Below are 19,915 nucleotides of genomic sequence, written 5' to 3'. Positions count from 1 at the left end.
CCTTAAGATCCCGAATTAATTTTTAATGCTTATGAAATGAATATTATATGCCTATTTAATAAAAATTCAGGAAATGAGAACCCGACCTTTAATCTGTACTCCCGGGACACAGAATTCCCTCACCCGCTGCCCACCTTCCCCCACATGAGGATAGAGGACGAGATGGCCAATTACGCCATGATCCCCCTTCCCCACCTCCCCCCAGATCAAACACAGTATGTCTCCGATAATTGGCCCGACAGGTAATATAATAATGGTATTTTTTTATGAGTCATTGTCCATAAATCACGAATGAACACTTTTTCTAAATGTCAGTCCGTAATTCTATGGATGAAATGTAATTTTCTGTGCTGATAATCAAGATAAGCATCTGATTTATTTTGTGATGATACTCCTTACAACAGAGGATCCAGTATACAACTGGCTTGGACCGTCAAATTACTGATCATGTTACAAAAGACATTTATAAATAAAGACTTCTTTTTTTATTTTATTATTTGTGACCACCGAACATTAGTTTTGACATTTGAATAGCTTGTTTTACTATCATTTATATAATTATATTGTTGTTTGACGGTCCAAAGTGTAGGATCTCAGGAACTGCCAAGCACTAAATGAATTTTAATATCAAAGAAAAAGTATATTTTTTCCACCGGTTATAAAAAGTAGAAAGTCTTTTTTGAATTAATCATATAATATTAAAAAAACATTTGTTTAGGTTTAACAGATATTACTACCGACCTGTTCCAGAAATAGAGAAGTCAATCCTACAGTCTATGAAGATGGTTGGAACTATTGGTAATTTTTATTCTTTATATTACAACTCACCTGTTCCAGAAATAGAGAAGTCAATCCTACAGTCTATGAAGATGGTTGGAACTATTGGTAATTTTTATTCTTTATATTACAACTCACCTGTTCCAGAAATAGAGAAGTCAATCCTACAGTCTATGAAGATGGTTGGAACTATTGGTAATTTTTATTCTTTATATTACTACCCACCTGTTCCAGAAATAGAGAAGTCAATCCTACAGTCTATGAAGATGGTTGGAACTATTGGTAATTTTTATTCTTTATATTACTACCCACCTGTTCCAGAAATAGAGAAGTCAATCCTACAGTCTATGAAGATGGTTGGAACTATTGGTAATTTTTATTCTTTATATTACTACCCACCTGTTCCAGAAATAGAGAAGTCAATCCTACAGTCTATGAAGATGGTTGGAACTATTGGTAATTTTTATTCTTTATATTACTACCCACCTGTTCCAGAAATAGAGAAGTCAATCCTACAGTCTATGAAGATGGTTGGAACTATTGGTTAATCTTATTCTTCATATTCATTATTAGTAGCAAACCTACTCTGTATGTTTTTATTAAAGGTGATTTTTTTGGTGAAGATTTTGCAGGGAGTAAGGGAGGGGACAATGGGCAATTATTTCAATTTAAGAGTTTTCACTGAAAAGCAATTAAAACCAGATTTATCCAAAAAATTTTACCAAAATTATAAAGGGATAATGGTAATATTATTGAGAACAAAATTAGTTCCAAGAAAAAAATCATTTACTTTAAAATTTAATTACTTACTACATCACAATGTAGTAAACATTCTGTAATTAATCACAAGAAAAATCACCCTTAGAACTTCGTCAACCCTTCTCATATATTTTTAACTGCTACCTAAATTCAAGGGGTTCTTAGATCGTTTAATATATAAATATCACAGTAGAGTTTCTATACATGAAATGACATTTTCTTGGGATAAATATTTGTTAAAACCAGTCACCTTAGGACAAATTTTTCTGTCTGCTTTATTTAAAACTAACTCAGCTAGTTAGCGGGGCATTGATGCGCTAGTACCCAAAGTCAGTCAGAAACTGCTGAATTCTTGCACATTCCCTTTAAGCCAGTACCCAAAGTCTGAGACTCTTAAAAATTGAATATTCGATCCATTGTCCCCTCCCTTACTCCCTGAGATTTTGATACCAATAAGCATCCAGTAAGTAATTTACTTTGTATGTCGGTCTATCAGTCATTCTTCAAAATATAAAATACATAAGAAAATAATTCTATTTTATTTCTGCAACATATCTATTTTTGTTCTTTTTTTGAATGTGAATTTAAAATATATATGTAAAATAAAATACTTTTTAATCTGACTCTTGTTGTGTACCAATACATATACCTATTCCTATTTAGGTTTGAGAATTTTTTTGTTATTTAGGTTATGCAAGAAATATTGATCAGAAGAAAAGAAATGTTATCCACTATAATCTTAAGAAACAGAGTGATAAGGTAGCATTAATTTTTATTGATTGATTGGTTTATAGATCAAATGATTGATATATTGTAAAGAATTAAGGGGAGGGGGGGGGGCGAAAGTGACACTTTTTGAAACCAAAACTAAAAGTCAACAAAGGAACTCAACTAAAAAAAGAGTTACAGGTCTGAGATTTTGCATGGCAGTTGCTTTATAGGGGTACAAAATGGAACCGTGAAGAAACGGCGGCGCTACCGCCGAAAACCGCCGTTTCCCGCCGAAATTTTTTTTGCCTTTTCTCGGCGGTTTTCGGCGGTTGCGCCGCTGTTTCTTCACAGTTCCATATTGTACCCATATAAAGCAACTGCCATGCAAAATGTCAGACCTGTAACTCTTTTTTTAGATGAGTTCCTTTGACTTTTAGTTTTGGTTTCAAAAAGTGTCACTTTCGCCCCCCCCCCTCCCTTTTTAAATGAATTTTGATCGATGATATCAAAAGAACTGATTTTACTCTATTCTAGAGAACAGTATTTAGGAAGCAAAACATGCTAAAAGCTGAGAATTTTACCCCAAAATAAAAAAAACCTTAAGATCTGAAAAAAAAACTATCTAGCTCAATCTATAGTAAAAAGTAAACTTTAAAATCAACCAAAAAAGTTAATTGGGGTCCTCTGCAGTATGATTCTAAATCTACAGGTGTCAGAGTATATTTTTATATACCCTTTAAAAATAGGTTCAAAACAGTTTAAAGCCTTAATATGATTCACCAATTGATTGAATAATTGATGGATTGGTTGATTGATTGGTTGATTGATTGGTTAATTGTTGGTTGATTGATTGGTTGATTGATTGATTGAATGATTTGATTGTAAGATTTAAGAATTGATTGATTGATTAATTGTTACAGGATTTAAATGAAAGTCGTTCTGGTTCTTGTTGAGGTGAAACTAGTTCTGCTTACAAGATTGATAGATAGATTTATTGAATGATAGGTAGATAGATAGATAAATTGATAGATTGATTGTTACAGGATTTAAATGAAAGTCGCTCTGGTTCTGGAGGGGGTGAAACTAGTTCTGCTTACAAGATTGATAGATAGATTTATTGATTTATAGGTAGATAGATAGATAAATTGATAGATTGATTGATTGTTACAGGATGTAAATGAAAGTCGCTCTGGTTCTGGAGGGAGTGAAACTAGTTCTGCTTACAAGAGCTCAGTTCCTAAAAGGTAAATAGATGGATAAAAAATATTTTAATTAGAATTTAGTGGCGTTCACAGGGATTTGCTTTTGGGTGTTAACCGTAAAGGGATGAAAAAACCAGGAGAGTAAATAAGTCATTCCCAATTTCGATTTAAAGTTGAGTTTTATTAACTAACTCTGCACGTTTATGCTTTAGATGTTTTAATACTTTTATGTTAAATGTAGCTTTCTTATGAAAACATATAAGCACACATACATTTATTTGCAAGCGCATAGGGGCAGTCAGATGCCATTCTTACGCTGAAGCAGAATAAATCACATTTTTGTGAGAATACTCTTAAAGACGGACTAACATAACATTGTCTTAAAGTAGCTGCGTTGCAAAAAATTTCAATTCAATTATACAATTTCATTATATACGGATTTTTATCAGATTTTATTGGACAGACAGACAAACACTCTGTTACTTTTAATTTTCTTTAGGTATAAGAAGAATGATATTAAGCTTGGAAAACTTGGTGTGGATGACTTTGACTTTGATAATTTCAACAAGACAAGTTTCTGTGGGCTAGAGGCCTCTCTACCCAATTCTTATTGTAATGCTATGTTACAGGTTTGTTTACTTACTTTTTAGTTACATCATATGGGCGTGGCTGCCGTACATGACACTTTAACGTCAGGTCCAACAACCTAGGATGACTAAGGGGTGCTTAATCTCTCCTTTTCCGTCAAAACACCCGGGGTATTATGTTAGGTAACACCCATCAGGCAACCAACTGTTTGATTGCACGACCTTAGGCTGGAAATCCTAAATGTGCATGGTAATGAGTTGCACCTGTTTTGGGCCAAGGCATTCCCCCTAACTCTAACTTTTAGTGTCGCGCACCTGACATTGAAGCAGTTAAAACGCGGATTCGGGCCTTGATTTAAACCTATCAACTTCCTTGACGACGAGCCACGGTTGCTGGATTACTTATTTTAAGTTACGGACTATTATTAATGAATCTAAATATATGGGGAAAAAATAAAAATGTGTGTACATTAGAATTTACTTTAATTCACTGAAAAATATATAAAATCTAAAATTATTCCTAGGAGGGATGGTACATTGGAATGTAAATTAAAGTTTTATGTTCGTTGGCTTAAAAACTTTGGGTTTTTTAAAATGAATTATGTCTAGTTGTCTTCAAATTAGAGGTTTTCAAAAATGTTTCAAGAAGGTTTTTTAAATATTTTTTTAAATATTTTTTCAAATATTTCAGATTTTGTATTTCACTGAGAAGCTGCGAATTATTTTGTTGAATCATTTTTGCATCCGAGAATCTTGCCTGGCCTGTGAGCTATCTTATCTTTTCCATATGCTTGATATAGGTATACTTACTCTATATCTTAATATTAATATACACCATTTTTTTGTGTTCGGATTCCCTTGTAGAACCCTACACTTTTTATTTTTTTATCATATAAAGTAAAGTTATTTTTTTTGGCTTTACCTTAAGATTTTAATAATTTCTGAATCGACAGATTATTTCTTTTTTTTTTGTGGAAGATTCTAATATTTATGTCCTTGTACCGGGGGGGGGGGGGGGGGGGAGGTTCAGCTATTTTAGTTATATATTTAAGTGTTAAGATGGTTTTAGGCTTCCTTTCAAATACAAAAGTCCTAGTTTCTTTTGGTGCAGCCGCTTTTGAAATAAGAAAAATAACATTCAATAACATGTGTATTTTTTAGGCCAAGGCATGCCGTGTCAACCGGCCAACTTTTTGCGCGCGCTTCGCACCATCCCAGAGGCGTCTGCGCTGGGCCTAATCTTCTCAGAGGCGAACACTATCACGCGGAGCTCTGTACCACGCATAATACAGTCCTGGAATAGATTTATACTCCAACAGATACATCAACAGTACACGGATAATATGCCAGGTAAACATTTATATTTCCAGAGACCAGAATGGCTTCCAAACCGATTAATATCCGGTAGATAGGAACCGGTTCTCAGCCACACTTAAAATCATGTATCATATCGTATTCTATTCAGTTTAATATGAAAATGTACTATCATAATATTTAAACCAGTTTTGTTTTGATCTAAGACTGGTTTTAATATTATAATTGTACATTTTTATATCCACTGAAAGCTGTTTACAAGCGATGAATAACTATTATCAGCCTTTGTTATATTACTTACAGTAGCAGTATGTGTCAGTTTTGTGTTTAAAACATTTTAAAGGTATTATACTGATGTCCAAAATGTTTAGCTCCTCTGATGCGTTGGTTGATTTGTTCAAAATTGTAGTTTCAAACTTTTCACCAATTAATTTATATCTACACAAGGGGTAATATTGTTTATTATCATTGGAATGTACTTCAATTTACATCATTAATGAAAATGTTTAGAACTTTTATTTTGTACAACCCAATCAAGATTTAGTAAAAGCTTTTGTTATGAAATCTCTTTTTGACATCAGGTGAAGGACGCAGCTCCTCCCCAAGTCCTTCAGGCGCCAAGTTGACCGCGTCCCTGCTGGACTGGTCCAGGTCGAGTCCCTCCAAGCGGACACCAGATCCTGCGGCCATTGCTGAGATTGAATCTATTTCCAGAGTGAGTTTTTCTGTTTTTGTAGTGCAGATAGGTATTATATTACTAGAAAATATTTGTCCTTCAATCGTCAGACCATCACAAGTCAAATAGGTTTGTTTACTGAAAAGTAGAACCTAATTGGTCCGGCGTTACAAAGATTATAAGCTTTATGTGGGCAGATATAGTTCTCATGGAGGAAAAGAACACTGGACTGTCCTCAAAGTTTTATAATAACATTTTCTTATTCGTTGACTTCATAACTTTAGGGACATTAATTGAATTTTGACTGGTTGATTTATTAAGTTAAGTGTTCAAACGTAATTGTAATTTATGGAAGCGTTATTTTGTGTATGATCATTGGGGATGTACATCAATTTCAATTTACATAGTCTTATTCCTTTAGATCCCTGACTATTTCTATGTATGTTCAGGATATGGCAGAAGTGTTATCCTTTGCAGGACAGAAAAACGTTGAGAGTCCTGTGGACGATTCTCCAGTGGCTCAACTCATGGGCATGAAACAGGTTAGTAAAGGAAAGGAGGGGACATTGGACTATAAATTACACTGGTACTCAAGGTTTTACCTTATATTATGGCTGAAAAACTTTAGGTACTTTTTATTAAATCTTGAGTAGTTTGTTCCAATTTTTTCAACCAATAATTGTAATCTACAGAAGAGATAATTGTATACCTATTAATTATTGAGGTTGAAGAACATCAATTAATCGTCCGTTGTCTTATCCCGTAATTATACTGATAATCATATAAAGCCTAGGAAGGTACTTACTATATCAAATTAACTTATAAAGAGAGTCATTTTCTCGCGTATTTAACGTAAAATTGTGTGAAAGCTTTAGTCAAATGCGCTTATTAAGTCAAACTGTCTTAATTATGACCAATCGTATTTGACTAAAAACTTACACACAACTTTTTTGGAAAATTCGCGAAAAAATAACCCTCTTTTTCAGGAAAAAATCACGACCTGTTCCAAATGTCAAACTAAGACAGTGTCGGACAACCTACCCTTGTTGTGTAACCTCATCTATCCGGAACAATCAACCTTGAAACTAAAGATTTCATTTGCTGAGATTCTTAGCTCCAGCCTTTGTCCAGAACAGGTATTATTTAGGAAGGGAGGGGGTATTGGCCCCAAAGTTTTATAATTACCTTTTCATTTACTCAAAATCTTTTGTGACCAAAGGGAATTTTGATTGGTTGATCTATTAAGTTGAGTGTTAAAATGTTTTAACCATTAATTATAATCTTCAATAGGGATAATTTTGGGTATAATCATTGGGTATGTACACCAATTTATCGGCCATTGTCTTATGCCTTAAGATCCTTAGTGGTAGAACGAATATTTAAAATAATCCTTATAGAAAAGAAACAGAATGTCTGTCTGTCCAATTTTATATTTAAATTGGATTTGTTGGTCGAAACTTTTCAGTTAATAATTTTAATCTTCAAAAGAGGTATCAATGATGATGTTTTGTATATCAATTTATCGCCCATTGTCTTATCCCTTAGGATCCCTAAATATGAACGTCTTATATTTGTAGGTAACGCAAGCATGGTGTGAGAAATGTAGAAAATATCAACCCACAACTCAATCTAGGGAAGTCAACACAAATACGATTGTTTTTTCATAAAATGTTTATTTTATTTTTATTGTATTTTTTTAGCATCTAAATAAAAACTTTGGGTTTTTTTTATTGTAATTTGTTGGTATCTAACTGACAGTGTCAAAATTGTTCATCCAATTACATAAATTTGAGAAGGGGTAATTTTGATAACTATCATAGGAATGTTTATTATCTATTGTCTTATCCCTTAAGATCCCTAATTCATATCTATCAAAAATGTATTGATTGATTGATTGATTAGCCATAGTCTCTTAGGGTTTGGACCTAAGTAGTCATGGAGTAGGCTGAGACACTTTTGTATAGCCACTAGGGCTATCAAGCTCCACGTTCAAGCACATTATGACTTGACCCGCTATCTCATGAGAGCTACTCATTATTACCTCACCCTCGCCGAGTATGGCAGGTGTCCCAAATTAAGTCACCGTAATGAATGACGCTCTCCGCAGAGGAGCTTGGGATAAGGGTAGTACTGATATTATGTACGTGACTATTAAGTATCCAAACTTACTCAATAATCCCCTTCTTACACAACCAGGGGAAGTTGCGTGAATGTATTCAACTGAGGAATTTGAGTTGCCACATGGGGACTAGAACTCGAACTCTCATCACCGTAACTCAAAAATGTATATAAACTGTTGGTGTGAACTTCAGACGGCTGCGCTCCCTGCCCTACACCCTGTCTCTAAACGCTGGTATGGATAATCCTGCGGATATTTCATTCTGGAACACACAAATGCATCTTATTTTAGAACAGGTAAAAAAAGTTGTTATCAAAATATTAAAAATAGAAGGTTTAAAATGGACGTAGGTAATGATTTTTTGATAGCGATTCAATATTCCAAAACCATCTCTTTGCATATTAATAAAACTAGCTTCCCTGAAAGCTACAATTTTAAAATATATCAATATACATTTGTCCCTATATTAGAAATCATCCTACATCCATTTTATTTTCTGTTCTTTTTTGATCCATCTGGTTTGGTTGTTTTGTCAGTAATGCAACAAGTTAAATCATCTAAATACTTTTTGCTTTAGGAGGAAAAGGAAGGTAGAGAGGACAGTCCTGATAAAAACGCCAAGACACAAGAGACTCCCCCACAAGGTATATTTTTTTGTATGGGTTAAATTCCTAATTGAGTTTTATTTTTTATTTTATTATTGTTGTTTTATCTGGTGAATGCTTCTTCCCTCTCCCCAACTCTTTATACATTAATATCCGTTGGATTAGAACCGGTTCTCAGCCATACTAAAAAACAACGTACAGCATCGTTTTAGAGACAATTTTCAAAGAATATTAAAATATTTAGGGCAGAAAGCGTGCAGGTATGCAGACGGGTGTACGAGATCCGACTGCAAGTTCTGGCACAAGGGACAACAGTTACTCAAGGACATGGACCTAGATGTCGCCGATAAATTGGCCAAAATTGGAAAGTAAGTGGAAGTTGGAGTATTAATAAAGTATCTTTAAAATCAGGGATCTAAAGGGATAAGACAATGGCCGATGAATTGATTTACATCTTCAGAAAATTAACCCTTCTGTAGATTAAAATTAGTTTTTAAAACTATCAACTTAATGAACCATTCCAATCAAAAAAGTCCTCAAAGTTTTTAAGCCAACGAATAAGAAAACATTATCAGAAAACTTTGGGGACTAGTGTAATAAACAGCCTATTGTCCCCCCTCTCTCTCTGAACTTCTGAAGTTTAGGTTTTTGTTAAATATACCAATTTGAATTAGACATTTTTTAGCATCATTTAATCTTATCTGATAAAAAAAAGTTGGAGTGTTTTTTGTTAAAAATGTAATTAAGTTCAGAATCATTAAACTGTAAATTGCACTGGTACCCAAATTTATAAAACCACGTTATCTTATTCGTTAGTTACAAAACTTTAGGTACTTTTATTGAATTTTGATTGGTTAGTTCATAACCTTATAACCAATAATTTTCATTTACAAAATGGGTAATTTTGTTAGGTCATGTATGGGCATGGGGATTCATACAGAGAGGGAAGGGTCAATGAGCTGTTTAATACAATAGTCCTCAAAGTTTTATAAGAACATTTTCTTATTCGTTGGCTTAAAAACTATGGGGACTTTTACTGAATTTTGAATGGTTGGTTTATTAAATTGAGTGTTCAGACGTTTCAACTACTATTTTTAATTTACAGAAAGGGTAATTTTGTTTGTCATAATAAAGAATGTACAGCAATTTATTGTCTTATCCCTTTAGATCACTGAATTGGGTCACTTTATGTTAGAGATAACTTAACCATCAATCAAATTATCTATAATACAAAGTAGTACAATGTCTGTCTGTCTCTCTGTCCGTCTGTCTGTCTGTCTGAAGCTTAAGATCTCAGTAACCACTGAACCGATTAAGCTCTACTCTTCAGGGAATATACCTACTAGTCCTTTGGATGGTTTTAAGTTATTTTCTTGGGGGGGTGCGACACCCCCATTCCCCCCCAATTTTTTTAAAAACTAAAATCAGAAAAGGGAATTAACGACCACCCTTCCCCCCCCAAAAAAAATATACCCCCCCCCCCTAAAAAAATTTAACTTTATTTTTAAATCTAAATAACACAAAAATAGGTTGATTAAACCTCTTAGGGCGCAGCCGCTAGTGTTAAAATAAAGTTTAATTAGAATTGATGGAGGGGCATCCAACCCCCCCCCCCCCCATCTTCAATTTGAATTAATCAGCTTCCAATGACCAATTTTACACATAGATTTTTAAAACAATAAACGGATCAAGGAAAGAAACGAAGTAGCCGTTTTCGTCATATTTTCACTGTAGCTTTAGTCCTACCCCTAACCCTACTGGGCAGTCATTAACATTTACCTAACCTAACCTAAAAAGCTATTGTGAAAATACTACTCAACCCACTTCATCGTTTTCTTTCCATGAGACATTAAACTATAAATAAAGTACCCTTTTCCATTAAGATCTTGGGTACCGTTCGAGGTAGAGCTACACCTGGCCTCCAACGGCCTGGTGTACACAAGCAAAGACGACCCCAACATTGAGATCATCCAGAGCCTCACGTACGAGCTGTACGCTGTCTGTACAAATATTATGGATCCTGTTAATCCGGATTCTACCAATCTTGTCTCTTTGGTCAAGGTGTTACTTTTGTTTTTTCTTAAACTATTACTTAACATGGTCAAACTTTTTGTAAGATTTCATCACTCTAAAATGGCTCTTGTAAAAATGTCTTTACTCTGGTGCTTAACTGACAAAACCTACAGAAGTTATAACTATCACGGTTAGTTTTTTATTAAATCAATAAGTTAGGGTACAATGTTTGGCACTTTCGATATAAGTAAATGGTAATAACAAACCAACAGAATACAATAATACCTTCAGAAAAATCGATAAAAATAGTTTTCATACTAAATTTTGTTTTTTTATATTTTTTTCTAAAATGTCATAGCAGAAGATGCAAAATGTCGTCTTAGTTTTTTGAAGGGATTCATCTTCTCTGAAATCTAAATTATCAAAATATTTCTTTTGGTAAATGATAATACGATATATGTCAAACATTTTTTCAGAAAAAAATATTTAAAATTATAAAGTAGAAACCTGAATAATTTTTCTTGTGGAAATAGTTTTCGGCAAATGTTGATAAACATATGTCTTCTAGCATTAAGATGTTTGTACTGTCATTACACGTTGGGTTTTATTTAAAGAATTTCTTTAAATATTTTTTTTTTACATTGTATACCAATAACGCAATATTTGCTATCAGAAAACCCCCGACTAAGACTCGCCTACGACCCGATCTTTTAGGATTGCTTTGTAATTTACATTTTTTAAAGTCTTTCAACAGTATACACAGCAAATTCTTTCTTTTTTAACTAACTTTCCGAATAATATACCTAAAGCATTTGAATTGACAAAGGCTATGCTAATATTTTTACCATTCAAGTTTATTTAATATTCTAATAAATAGCGCAACCCTCCAAGTTATGGCTACTTTTCATGAACATATGATCTAAAGAATAAGCTCTGACGCAATGTCATATAAGGATATTATAATATTCATTAAAAAAATTGTTATTTTTGCATATATGTTACATTTTACAGTGTTTTGTGGCTCAAAAGAAAGACAATTAAAATTTATTTCATATTATATAGTTTAAATTGCATAAGATAACCTAGAAATAGTAAAAAAGTCCCTTTCTTTTTTGTCGTAAAACAGAAATTAACAAAGATTTTTATTAAAAAACACCTTAGTGTAAAAATTAAAAATTTTAAATATGGTCACAAAAAGATTCAATTAGTTTCATTTTCAGCAAATGACGATTAATCTCTATTACAAAGAATAAAGTGTAAAAAGATATTCTCGTTTTAATTTTAAGCAACTTAAAATGCATTTTAATGCCTTTTATTGATTTATTTTTTAAAACATCATTTTATAAAATGTTATTTATTTTTAAAGTTATATATTAGAATGTTTTAAATTTTGTTAACATTTTGTTTTAAATGTAGAAAATTGGTAAATCTAAACATTCAAAAAATGATTTTATTAAATTTTCATCACTTAAATTGCATGTTTGATGAAATTTTCAACTGATAATTCAAGAAAAATCGTTTAAGTTTTATTATATTTTACTTTGAAATGTTAAAAAAATATATTATTGTCAAAAATGTGGAAGTTATACTTTCCTCAAAAAAAGACCTAAAACATGAAAATTAACACGTGGAATGAGATTTTTTTTCTTTCAGGTTTAATTTTAAGTAATTATTGATATTTTTTGTAAAAAGGATTTTATATAAAAAGTTTTAAAACTCGAGTTAAGTAGTGGTGCTAAAAAAGGTTGCGAATTTATGCAATTTTCTTGCCAAACAAAATTTTCTAGGATTTTAAAAATAGCAAAGGGTGTTATTAGACGTACTTACAGATACAATTGCTAAGTCATTTTGGCCAAACACTAAAATAAAGTTTTTACATCTGAGGGTCCACCCGTGCTATGTTTGATTATACTTTGTCTTTATATTTGATATGCTCTAATTTACTATAAATAAATCTTGATTAAAATTCAAATTAACATTTAATACTATTTATAGAAATAATAGTTGTAGAAAAAAACTTTTAGAAAGTGAATCCATATTTTAAAGTACTACCTAAATTATGTATGGTACTACTGTATCCAATATGGGCTAGCAATGGTTAAAAAACACCAACTAGCCTTTCTTCTAACCCACAAATATTATTTAGGTTGGACCATCTTACCATGCAAGAATTGGGTCACCTGTGTCTCAGTGGTACATTTTCAACGATTTTACCATCAACCCAATACCAAAGGAGGTAATATTTATTTTATTTAGATATATTTAGAATACATTGTGAAGGGGTGTTAGGGGGGAAGGGCGCAACACCTGCCCTTAAAATGAAAAAAAAACTTTGGAAAGGGAAACCTTATTGATCCCAAAATCATTTGGTATTTAACCAAAGTTATTACTTTAAAACAGGCAAAGAAAAATCAATAATAGTTTATACTTTGCATATTAATAGTCCTTAATTTTATATTTTTATATTATTATTTTTTAGACAAAAGCATCTACTTTTTAACCATATATTATCATTAATAGGAAGCTGTATGGTTTAACCTGAAATGGAAGGTGCCTTGTGTCCTTTGCTTCACAGCTGTTCAATATTCACTACCTCTGGAGAATATCAGATACAAGGAATTATATTATTATTATTATTTCATTTTAACAGGGAAGGAGGGGACATGTGACTTTAAATTACACTGGTACCCAAAGATTTATTAACAGGCTGTTTATTACACTATTACCCAAAGTTTTAGAAATGTTTTGTTAGCTTAACAACTTTGGGACTTTTAATGAATTATGATTGGATTAAGTTTAGTGTCAAAACAAAGAATACCAGATACAAGGAATTATATTATTTTTTATTAACAGGGAGGGAGGGGACAATGGGACTGTAAATTAAACTGGTACCCAAAGACTTTGGGTAATTTAAGTGAATCTCGGTTGGTTCTAACTAATAGTGTTCAAATTTCTCAACCAATAATTTTAATCTACAGAAGGATTAATTTTAGTTTTTTAATTGGACAATAGAAGAAATAGATTAATATTCAGAGATAGGACAATGGAAGAAAAAGATTAATATACAGGGATAGGCCAATGGAATAAAAAGATTAATATTCAATCTAGCCAATAGCGGGATAATTTTTGAACGCCGCCTCTACTAGAATGATGATAATAATGTAAACCAAACACCAGAACCCGATCACTGTGGACGTATTTGCTGAGGACAAGACACTGTTGCAGAAGGCGGGTGGTAAGAGGATCACCTTCACCCCCCTCAACAACGACGAGCTGCCCAGGAAGGGTGATCTGGTCGCTGTGGACGCGGAGTTTGTCACCCTTAACCAGGAAGAATCTGAATTGAGGTAGGATTAAGTTTTGATAGATTTAAAAAAAACTCTAATTGAATAAGAGGTTTCCTTGTTGTTAACGGATTTTAAATATAATATGTTCATAGTCTCGTTGCATAAGTTGAAAATACCAAACAAATCAAAACAAATATACCTATTTATTATTTTTTTAGGTCTGATGGTAAAGTGAGTACAGTAAAGGCAGCTCATATGTCTGTTGCAAGGAAAAGACGATGTTTATTTTAAAATATTTATTAATGCGATTTAGGTTCTTAATTTTATTTGGACATAGTAATTGTAATAACATGTTTATAATATGTTATTTGTAAAGATGGTCTTCTTTGCGTACCGTTTAGTCAAATGCGCTTATTAAGTCAAACTGTTATTAATTATGACCTAACGCATACTAAGATTTTGGTCATAATTAAGTACAGTTAGACCCTCGTTCTTGTGTCCAAATTTTTCAACCAATAATTAATTTGTTAATCAACGTTGTCTCGCTGTGGGCAGAATAACGTGTGTACGTGGACATGGAAGACTGGAGGGTGTTCCATTCATTGATGATTATATCTCAACTCAGGAACAAGTCGTAGATTATCTCACAAAATTTTCAGGTAAGCTTTGTTTGCAGTGTAGTTCAATCGTTTTTTTTAAGGATCTTAAGGGATAAAACAATACATCTCCAATGATGATAAACAAACTTACTAATTCTATATATTACAATTATTCTTTAAAAAGTTGTGACACTACTCGTTTGCAACTAACCAAACAAAATTCATTAAAAGCACCTAAAGTTTTTGAGCCAACTAATAAGGTAAAGTGGTTTTGAAACTTTGGGTACCAACCAGTGACTCAGTAACTCACTGAAAAACAAAAATAACATTTTTTCTTCAATCGTGTTATTTAGTCTTATATAAAGGGAGGGGGGGGGGGGTGTAAGTTTATACACTTTTAGGAAATGAAAATAGTTTTTAAAATATCTAGCTGATTTTTTAAATGGAACCTTTTGTTACATAAATGAGTTGATTAGCCACCCGATATTACATTTTTGCACTTTACTTCTAGGGGCTTGTAAGCTCAAAACTTGTAAATTTTGTATTTGGGGGGGTTGTTTTTAGGATAGTGCGTAAATAAAATCTGTAGTTACTACTTATTTTATTTATGTGAAAATAGTTTCAATTAAAAAAATCAGCTCGATATATTTAAAAATAAGTTCAGTACTTAAAATTTTAGTGTTTGGAGGGGTCTTTTGCCCCACCAGCCCCGAGAAGGAAAGTCTCAAAATTCAATTTTCAAAGTTTTACAGGTATATTCAATCATATATGAGAGTTTACAAAAAGAATTAGGTTGAAAACTATAAAAACAAGCCCAAAATGCCAGGGCAAAATTTGATACTGAACTTTCATTTCCTATAAGTGTACAAACTCCCCCCCCCCCTTGTTTTAATACGCAGGATTAATAACACTTAAGATCTCTAAAACTGTTGGAACAATAAAGCTCTGATTGTTTAAAAGTATTTATTTTAGTTAGTTATACATGTAATGGTTGCTGCATTTGGAAATAATCGTCATTGCCTAAAAATAATTCTTTTGTCAGGTATAAAGCCCGGAGATCTGGATGCTAATTTCAGTTCCAAGCATTTGACGACATTGAAGTCCACCTATCAGAAGCTCAGGTTCCTGGTTGATACGGGGGTTATTTTCATAGGTAATACTTCCTATTACTGAGTCCTATTACAATAAGGTACTATATTTGACAACATTGAAGTCAACCTATCAGAAGCTCAGGTTCCTGGTTGATACGGGGGTTATTTTCATAGGTAATACTTCCTATTACTGAGTCCTATTACAATAAGGTACTATATTTGACAACATTGAAGTCAACCTATCAGAAGCTTAGGTTTCTAATTGATACGGGAGTTATTTTCATAGGTAATAATGGATTTATAATTACTTGGATCTTACACCAGATTTTCATGTTCTCTAATAAAGTGAACCGCGCAGCGGGCTAAAATAACAATTTCCCCCTTCCACCTTCATTGCCTTATCCCCTCCCATCTTACTGAATTAACGAACTGACAAATAAATGATACGGTAAATAGCAAGCTGAAACTTTTCTCCTGTCATAATATCCACTTATATTACTTATACATCCATTAAGGTAATACCTACTGGTTTTCCAAAAATTCAAAACTATACTATCATATATATGACCAAAGGGCCCTCTAAAACAATGTTCTCAAAAATTTAGTTTGTCAGAGTGTTATAACATTTTGAATGATTTGGCTTGCTTTGCCGTTTTATTGGATTTTATACCTACCTAGCTTCTATAATTATAGCTTTTTCACTTGAGAAGTCTTTTTATACCGATATTGAGCCAGTATGTTTTCATTAAGTTATTTAATTAGGGATTGGACAATCGGATGTAATTAAAATGGTCAATCTTATTTTAGGTCATGGCTTGAAGAATGATTTCCGCGTTATTAATGTTGTTGTTCCCAGTGATCAAATTAGAGATACCCTCTATCTTTATCATTTACCCCATCATAGGTAATTATACATAGAGATAGATAGATAGATATTATAGTTCCCAGTGATCAAATTAGAGATACCCTCTATCTTCATCATTTACCCCATCATAGGTAAGAGGGGGGAAGTTTTGACACATTTGCGTAAACAGTGAGTATAGGCTTTATCTTTGCACTTTATCTTTTTGTTGTTGAAAAGTTAGAGGTCATTTTATATAACAAAATATGCATATTTTGTTAATAAGTTGACCTCTATCTCTTTTTTAAAAAATTAATTTTCCTTTTTACCTAGCCAGAGACCTACTGGAGGCCTACAGCTCTTGTACCTGGAGGCCTGCAGCTCCTGAACCTGGAGGCGTATCCAAAAAAGCTCAAAACTTGGGAAAATTCATCATATATGAATGATTTTATCCCTAATAACCTATCCTCTCAGTGCAAAGATAAAGCCTATACTCACTGTTTACGCAAATGTGTCAAAACTTCCCCCCCTCTTATATGAGATAGATATTTATTATAGTTTCTAGTGATCAAATTAGAGATACCCACTATCTTTATAATTTACCCCTACATAGGTAATTATACATAGGGATAGATAGATCACGCTTCGTTTTTTATTAAATGAATAAGTTGGGGTACAATGTTTGGCACTTTCGATATAAGTAAATGATAATAAAAAACCCATAGAATGCGATAATAACTTCAGAAAAATCGAAGAAAATAGTTTTCATACCTAATTAACGTTTTTAAGCTTTTCTTAAAAAAATTTAGATAAGATGCCTTTAAAAGTCGTCTATGATTTTGTCAGGGATAAAAATGTAACTTTAAAATAAGAATTACAACATATTTTTTTAAATGATACAAAGTAAAATTTTGAACATTTTATTGATCAGTATATTTTTTAAAATGTGAAGTAGAAACCTGAATATTTTATTATGAAAATTGTGTTATGATTTGATTGTCTGCTAAATGACAAGAAAATAGATACTGACAGTACTTGTGGGTTCTTTAAAAAAAAATTAGGTAGATTACTTTCAGAACCCCTCTTTTTGCAACATTATTTCAATATAACAGAGCCATAGTCTTAGTGTACTCAATATCTAGACAGCCAACCATTGTTTTAGAATTGTTCAATTTTTTAACTTTTGATAAAAACAGAATTAATGGTATTTTTGTAAATATTATACCTCCAAGAAATGTCTATAACTCCCAATCATATGTTGTGTGATATTAAAGAGGAATTATTTTGATATAATGTCATTAAAATATTCGTTGAAAAAAGTGCTATTCTAGCTTATACTTCACATTTTAATTGTATGATAATTCAAATAAAAGATAATGATAATTTGTATTATATTTAATTGTTAAAATTATAAAGAAAAACCTGGAAACAGTAAAAACTGACTTAATTTTATTGACGCAGGGAAAATTTTGTCAAATATTTGAATAAAAAAACAATATAAAACAAAATAAATTATTTTTAATATAGTCACTAAAAGGCTTAATCAGTTTAGGAAATTTTTCATTTACTAATCATGTCAGTTAAACTCTATTACACAGAATACAGTGTAAAAAGATGTTCTCGTTTTAATTTTAAGTAATTTCAAATGCATTTTAATACCTTTTAATGATTTATTTTTTAAAACATAATTTTATAAAATGTTATTTATTTTTAAAGTTATATATTAAAATGTTTTTAAATTTTGTTAACATTTTGTTTTAAATGTAGAAAATTGGTAATTCTAAACATTCAAAATATGATTTCATTACATTTTCATCACTTAAATTGCATGTTTGATGAAATTTTCAACTGAAAATTTAAAAAAAATCGTTTAATTTTTATTATATTTTACTTTGAATTGTTTAAAAAATATATTGTTGTCAAAAAAGGAGAAGTTATACTTTCCTCAAAAAAAGACCTAAAACATGAAAATTAACACGTGTAATGAGATTTTTTTGCTTTCATGCCTAATTTTAAGTAATTATTGATATTTTTTATAAAAATGATTTTATATGAAACGTTTTAAAACTCGATTTAAGTAGTGGTGCGAAAAAAGCTGCAAACTTTTGCAATTTCTTGCCAAAAAAATTTTCTCGGATTTTAAAAATAGCAAAGGGTGTTATTAGACGTACTTACAGATACAATTGCTAAGTCAATTTGGCCAAACACTAAAATAAAGTTTTTACATCTGAGGGTCCAACAGTGAGATAGATATTATAAGTTGCCGCCCCCCCCCCCCCCCCCTCCTTCCAATTATCTATTTAGTTTTGAAAAGAAATAGTAAAAAGTTCTTTCATTGGCGATTTCTCTTGGGAGGTGGTGAACCCTTCCCAAAATAGTCATAAACCTTTCCAGAACCTATGAGAAGCTACAGTTTAAAGAAGAACCATATCAGATCAGCAGTTAGCAAGATCCTTTGATTCAAACAATCAGGCAGACTCACAAACTTCCTGTTACTTTTATTTAAGTATATACTACTACTTAATCAATTTCAGATATGTGTCTTTGAAGTTTTTGGCCTGGTATTTCCTGGAGGCAACTATCCAAGGAGTTACCCATGACTCTATTGAGGACGCTGTTACTTCTCTCAGGTAGGAGTCCTTTAACAATTAGGTATAATATGGAAAGCTAAGAAATTCTTAAGTCACTTTATTTTTTATCAATATGATATTTTTAAAAAAGATGAAAATGGCTGTTACAATGTTTATTTGTCCTAAATTCTGCTTTGTTCATCTTCCCTTTTATAGTTGGGATCTAAAGGGATAAAAAAAAATTGTCTGGGAAGGATGCTGTATCCCCCAAGATGGAATAGGACTTACAGATTGGCTAGTTATAGAGCAGCTTTAGCAAATATAAACTACCTGGGTCTGTAACGCAGGGAAGATCAAAGTTATCACAATCTCACCAGAGGTTATCCAAAGGGTGCAGGGGGGCCAGGACGGGAGTACGGTTAGGGTCTCCAGGCGGGGCCTCAGGGCATTTAATGGAGTCTGGAATATTGGGAAATTCTTGATGTTGTTTCCTAGATAGAAAATGTTATATTTTTGTTCAGGTGTTGGAAGCCTAAGCTACACCCGGCTTAAACTAACATCCTATTCTCCCCCCATACATTATTACAGTAATGGTTAGTACAGAAAGGGGAAAAGGGTTAATCATATTCAGAGAATTAAGCTGTACCTGGATGGTTAATCTGGACAGCTTAGTTCTCCAAAGAGCCGGCAGACATTATAATTAAGCGGTCTGAAAAATGAAAATCTTTAAATTGCTGTTTGCAACCGCGAAATTAGAATGTCTG

The 19,915-nt window shown here is 32.2% G+C and overlaps 2 protein-coding genes across 4 annotated transcripts in view; both read left to right on the top strand.

Moving 5' to 3' along the window:
- Positions 1-19,915, top strand: part of LOC145318814 (polypyrimidine tract-binding protein 2-like) — a 148,627-nt gene that overhangs the window by 111,601 nt on the left and 17,111 nt on the right. The window lies entirely within an intron of this gene.
- Positions 1-19,915, top strand: part of PAN2 (PAN2-PAN3 deadenylation complex catalytic subunit PAN2) — a 34,223-nt gene that overhangs the window by 6,430 nt on the left and 7,878 nt on the right. For all 3 annotated transcript variants that reach the window (XM_080160395.1, XM_080160397.1, XM_080160396.1), the window contains exons 14-36: positions 71-242; positions 719-798; positions 2,225-2,295; positions 3,418-3,491; positions 3,949-4,078; positions 4,728-4,836; positions 5,198-5,386; positions 5,932-6,065; positions 6,476-6,568; positions 7,013-7,162; positions 7,604-7,659; positions 8,339-8,441; positions 8,723-8,789; positions 8,995-9,118; positions 10,634-10,811; positions 12,910-12,999; positions 13,284-13,379; positions 13,941-14,110; positions 14,269-14,319; positions 14,606-14,709; positions 15,692-15,802; positions 16,548-16,644; positions 19,116-19,211. In XM_080160395.1, coding sequence (XP_080016521.1) covers positions 71-242; positions 719-798; positions 2,225-2,295; positions 3,418-3,491; positions 3,949-4,078; positions 4,728-4,836; positions 5,198-5,386; positions 5,932-6,065; positions 6,476-6,568; positions 7,013-7,162; positions 7,604-7,659; positions 8,339-8,441; positions 8,723-8,789; positions 8,995-9,118; positions 10,634-10,811; positions 12,910-12,999; positions 13,284-13,379; positions 13,941-14,110; positions 14,269-14,319; positions 14,606-14,709; positions 15,692-15,802; positions 16,548-16,644; positions 19,116-19,211 — 2,545 coding nt within the window. The remainder of the gene's footprint in view (positions 1-70; positions 243-718; positions 799-2,224; positions 2,296-3,417; positions 3,492-3,948; positions 4,079-4,727; positions 4,837-5,197; positions 5,387-5,931; positions 6,066-6,475; positions 6,569-7,012; positions 7,163-7,603; positions 7,660-8,338; positions 8,442-8,722; positions 8,790-8,994; positions 9,119-10,633; positions 10,812-12,909; positions 13,000-13,283; positions 13,380-13,940; positions 14,111-14,268; positions 14,320-14,605; positions 14,710-15,691; positions 15,803-16,547; positions 16,645-19,115; positions 19,212-19,915) is intronic.

This window comes from Acartia tonsa, chromosome 5, assembly GCF_053477335.1.
Source record: "Acartia tonsa isolate MP-2025a chromosome 5, ASM5347733v1, whole genome shotgun sequence".
NCBI classification, from domain to species: Eukaryota; Metazoa; Arthropoda; class Copepoda; order Calanoida; family Acartiidae; genus Acartia; species Acartia tonsa.
Note: the sequence above shows the minus strand (reverse complement) of the source record. Positions and strands in the feature narration are given on the sequence as shown.